This window comes from Dendropsophus ebraccatus, chromosome 1, assembly GCF_027789765.1.
Source record: "Dendropsophus ebraccatus isolate aDenEbr1 chromosome 1, aDenEbr1.pat, whole genome shotgun sequence".
Taxonomy (NCBI): domain Eukaryota; kingdom Metazoa; phylum Chordata; class Amphibia; order Anura; family Hylidae; genus Dendropsophus; species Dendropsophus ebraccatus.
This window is the reverse complement of record NC_091454.1, coordinates 226,638,781-226,644,419: the sequence shown is the minus strand read 5'-3', so window position 1 is coordinate 226,644,419 and position 5,639 is coordinate 226,638,781. Positions and strand designations below refer to the sequence as shown.

The 5,639-nt window shown below is 41.5% G+C and overlaps 1 protein-coding gene across 1 annotated transcript; it reads left to right on the top strand.

The window, feature by feature from the left end:
• Nucleotides 1–922: 922 nt before the first annotated feature.
• LOC138785753 (olfactory receptor 11L1-like) lies at nucleotides 923–1,858 on the top strand (the record flags this gene model as incomplete). The annotated part of the gene is made up of 1 exon (XM_069962041.1): nucleotides 923–1,858. A coding segment is annotated over one exon (936 nt), but the record flags the coding sequence as incomplete, so codon positions are not given.
• Between the last annotated feature and the right edge of the window lie 3,781 nt (nucleotides 1,859–5,639).

The following is a 5,639-nucleotide window of genomic DNA, read 5'->3' as shown; positions in this document are numbered from 1 at the left end:
AACGGAAAAATCGTTATGCGATCGCTTAAGCCTATCTCACACATAGGTGAAATTGTTGAAAGACTGTTTACACAGAACGACCTGCAAATTTTTTGCGAACGACCAACGATAATTTGAGAACATGTTGAAAGATCAAAATGAACGATTTCTCGCTCGTCGTTTGATCGTTCGCTGCGTTTACACGTACGATTATTCGAATTCGATCGTTATCGAGCAAAAACGAACGATCCATCGTTCCGTGTAAAAGGATCATAAGTGTTAGAAGGTAAGTGTAGATTGGGTCATGAGTAGACATATAGAGACATACATTGACCCTGATTTAGTAAAGTGTTTCCGTCATCAATTTGACATTTTTTGCTAGTTTTTCTCTGTTGGTTTCTTGTCTCATTATATTTACTAATGTTGTGAACCAAAAAAATCTAAAAACTGACACACACTCGTCATTTTATGTTTTAAAACTTGTCTTGGGCATGTCATAGGCGTGTCCCTTTAACAGACAGATTTATTAAACTGTCAATTTTTTTTTTACAGGTTTTGCATTCTATAAATCAGCCTTCTCTAGTGTGGTGGGAAAGTCAGGTTTTAGTTTTGTCATGTGACACATTACACATGACACATTAATAAAGCTTTAGGAAACTAAAACTCTGATGTGCACAACTCTAATGTTATTGGAGACAATCTTAGTGAATAATAGTCATAGTGTCCTGTACTCAGCTTTTCCTTATATATCTACAGAATATGCTGCAGTTCTGTAAAATATAAACTCCACGAAACAGAAACATTTTTTCCCCTCTCCATCTTTCTTTTAAGGTGAGATGTGTCTTATCTGCTGGTATAAGCCATCAATATAATATGTGATTCTCAATGCATTTGGCCAAAGCAATAATAATAATTCTCATTATCTTCATCATCATTCATTACTATGCCGTATAACATCACCGCAGTGACTGAAATCTTCCTCTTGGGTTTTCAAAACTTTCAAAGTATAAAGAACTTTTTCTTCCCGTTGATACTTCTGACCTATTGTGTGACAATAAGCGGGAACCTCCTGATCATTGTAGTGGTGTCCGCCAGCCGATCCCTCCACTCCCCCATGTACTTCTTCCTCACACAGCTCTCTATTTTAGACATTTTTCTCTCCACTATCATTGTGCCCAACATGCTGCATATTGTGTTATATGAAGGAAGTTCTATGTCTCTTATCGGCTGTTTGAGCCAATTTTATTGTTTTTTTGCCACCGAATCCTTAGAATGTCTTCTCCTGACGGTGATGTCCTATGACCGGTATCAGGCCATCTGTAACCCTCTACATTACTCCTCCATCATAGACTTCACCTTTTGTATAAAATCTGTAACTTTCTCTTGGCTGTTCGTTGTCATTACTATAATTATATTTTCTATAACAATGAGCCATTTACTCTTCTGTGGACCCAACGTCATTGACCATTTCTTCTGCGATAGAGACCCCATACTTAACCTTTCCTGCTCTGATACATTTACTGTGAAGGTAGAAAGTTATTTAGTAGCCATGCCCCTAGCAGTTTGTCCTTTCCTAGTAATTATAATCTCATATGTCTATATAATCCGCACCATCCTGAATATCCCCTCAGTAACCGGGCGGCAGAAGACCTTCTCCACCTGCAGCTCTCACCTGGCCGTAGTCTCCTTGTATTACGGATCACTTATCACTATCTATATATTTCCCAATATGAATGAAGCAAAGAAAATTCTCTCCCTGGTCTACAACATTGTAACTCCCCTCTTTAACCCCATGATATACAGCTTTAGGAATAAGGATATAAAGCAAGCCTTAGAAAAGATACAGCAAAAAATGCACAATGAATTCCACATGCGTTAACTCCTTTATTTTCATTTCTATAGCAAACACATGGAAATAAATGCAGAATGTATTAATAAATAAAATTGTGTATGTAAAGGAGTGTCCGCTGATGGGGAAAACATTTAAAACACCTTCATATTAGTAGTTCCCCCTTGTGCTCTGACCACTGAGAAGTAGACTCCATAGCCCTGTGATGTGCTGGCCATTAGCACAGACCTTAAGTCTTGTGATGTTACCCTCTGGGGCCCGGACCCCATAGTCCTGTAATGTCCCCTGTGTTACCAGCATCAGATGCTGTAAGATATCAGGTGCGGACTCCATGGATGGGACTTGTTTCTCCAGCTCATCCCACAGATGGTCGATCTGGGCTATGTCTATGCCATTATAGAATGTCTCGGCCTTGAAGGTGTGGACTTGGTCTTTAAACCATTTAGTTAGGTGGTAAATGCCAAAATAACATTTATTTGAATGTCAGTATTCAGATCAAAGCTTTAAAGCAGAACCATGCCCATCACACTGCCCCTGCCAGCTTGTCTTTTTCCCATCCTGGTAACATCCTTTTCCTGGGTAAGTTGTGCTCACATACCCAACTGGCCAGATCATGGTGATCCATTAGAACAGGCCACCATCTTCAATTGCTTCATGCTTGCAGTTCTGATGCACAAATGACCATTGTAGGTGCTTTTGATGACATATTAATGTCAAGATGGTGACTTCGATGTGATTTACTATGTGTTCACCTATCACAGCCAGCAGAGACTTATTCAGAAACACTGTGCATGTCTTGTATGAAAAAAGACCAGGCAGGTAAGAGCTTTACAGTCCATACCCGTCAATCACTCTTTGGCCTTTATGGAGGTCCCCCCCCCCCCCCCCCCTCGGCTTTTTGAAGCTCCTGTATTTCCTTTATTAGTCAAATATACGAGACAACACAATTTGATGGCACTGGTTCTTCATGACCAAATGATGTAAAGACCTCTACAAATACAGATTATAGTGCTCCTATGATAAGTATTAGAGTAGTAGAGCATGATCCATATACAGCATTCTTCATGCCAACATGTGCTGACCATAAACCTTATCAGTGTTCTGAGTTAGGACTGAAGGGATATTTCCCTTATTCCTCATAATGTCAGAATCCCGGCAGCATCATATACGGCAGGTAACATAAAGAATATGAACTTGTGAACCAAATCTGGTAACAAACAAAACAAAACACATCAATCATTGAGCTCAAGAAGATCAGCAAAAAATTCTCATTGGAGTACTTGTTAAAGAGTCTTCACTGATATATTGCCCTCTAAAAATTTTAAATAAGCAAAAAAGGGTCAGTGGAATCTCAGTCGCGCGTCTCAAAACATAGGAATAGCCAGATATCCCTCCTGGGAAGTAAACCCATTGCTGACGGGGGCCTTCCACTGGGAAGATCACCAGACCAACCTGATATGTGGAAAAGAAAGAAAATAAAATTAACGAAAGAGAGGCGCCCCATAGAGATGAATGGGAAAATCTCCTCACTGCACACACAGGTGATATAATTAGCTGCAGCAGACACGGCAGTTGGAGCCTTAGCAACCAATAGGATTACTGCTTTCATTTTCACAGGGAGCAATGGTTGCTAGGGAAGCTGCCTCACAACATCCACAGTAATAACTGGTAGACCCCCTACTCCATCTATACAGTACAGGTATACAGGACCCCCTACTCCATCTATACTGTACAAATATATACAGGGCCCCCTACTCCAACTATACAGTACATGTATATACAGGACCCCCTACTCCATCTATACAGGACATGTATACAGGACCCCCTACTCCATCTATACAGTACATGTATATACAGGACCCCCTACTCCATCCATACAGTACATGTATATACAGGGCCCCCTACTCCAACTATACAGTACATGTATATACAGGACCCCCTACTCCATCCATACAGTACATGTATATACAGGACCCCCTACTCCATCTATACTGTACATGTATATACATGACCCCCTACTCCATCTATACAGTACATGTATATACAGGAGCCCCTACTCCATCTATACAGTACATGTATATACAGGACCCCCTACTCCATCTATACAGTACATGTATACAGGGCCCCCTACTCCATCTATACAGTACATGTATACAGGGCCCACTACTCCATCTATACAGTACATGTATATAGAGGACCCCCTACTCCATCTATACAGTACATGTATACAGGAACCCCTACTCTATCTATAGAGTACATGTATATACAGGACCCTCTACTCCATCTATACAGTACATGTATACAGGACCTCCTACTCCATCTATACAGTACATGTATATACAGGACCCCCTACTCCATCTATACAGTACATGTATATACAGGACCGCCTACTCCATCTATACAGTACATGTATATACAGGACCCCCTACTCCATCTATACAGTACATGTATACAGGACCCCCTACTCCATCTATACAGTACATGTATACAGGACCCCCTACTCCAACTATACAGTACATGTATACAGGAGCCCCTACTCCATCTATACAGTACATGTATACAGGACCCTCTACTCTATCTATACAGTACATGTATATACAGGACCCCCTACTCCATCTATACAGTACATGTATATACAGAGCCCCCTACTCCATCCATACAGTACATGTATATACAGGACCCCCTACTCCATCTATACAGTACATGTATACAAGACCCCCTACTCCATCTATACAGTACTTGTATATACAGGACCCCCTACTCCATCTATACAGTACATGTATACAGGACCCCCTACTCCATCTATACAGTACATGTATACAGGAACCCCTACTCCATCTATACAGTACATATATACAGGGCCCCCTACTCCATCTATACAGTACATGTATACAGGACCTCCTACTCCATCTATACAGTACATGTATACGGGACCCCCTACTCCATCTATACAGTACATGTATACAGGGCCCCCTACTCCATCTATACAGTACATGTATACAGGACCCCCTACTCCATCTATACAGTACATGTATATACAGGACCCCCTACTCCATCTATACAGTACATGTATATACAGGACCCCCTACTCCAACTATACAGTACATGTATACAGGACCCCCTACTCCATCTATAAAGTACGGGTATATACAGGACCCCCTACTACATCTATACAGTACACGTATACAGGACCCCCTGCTCCATCTATACAGTACATGTATACAGGACCCCCTACTCCATCTATACAGTACATGTATACAGGGCCCCCTACTCCATCTATACAGTACATGTATATACAGGGCCCCCTACTCCATCTATACAGTACATGTATATACAGGACCCCCTACTCCATCTATACTGTACATGTATATACAGGACCCCCTACTCCATATATACAGTACATGTATATACAGGGCACTACAGGTATACCAAACTGTGACTAGGTAACACTGCCACACCAGACCTGACCAATACCGCCATACTGTGACTGGATAACACTGTCATATCAGACCTGACCAATACCGCCATACTGTGAATGTTATAACACTGCCATACCAGACCGGACCAATACCGCCATTCTGTGACTGGATAACACTGTCATATCAGACCTGACCAATACCGCTATACTGTGACTGGATAACACTGTCATACCAGACCTGATCAATACCGCTATACTGTGACTGGATAACACTGCCATACCAGACCTGACCAATACCGCTATACTGTGACTGGATAACACTGCCATACCAGACCTGACCAATACCGGCAAACTGTGACTGGGTAACACCGCCACACCAGACCTGACCAATAC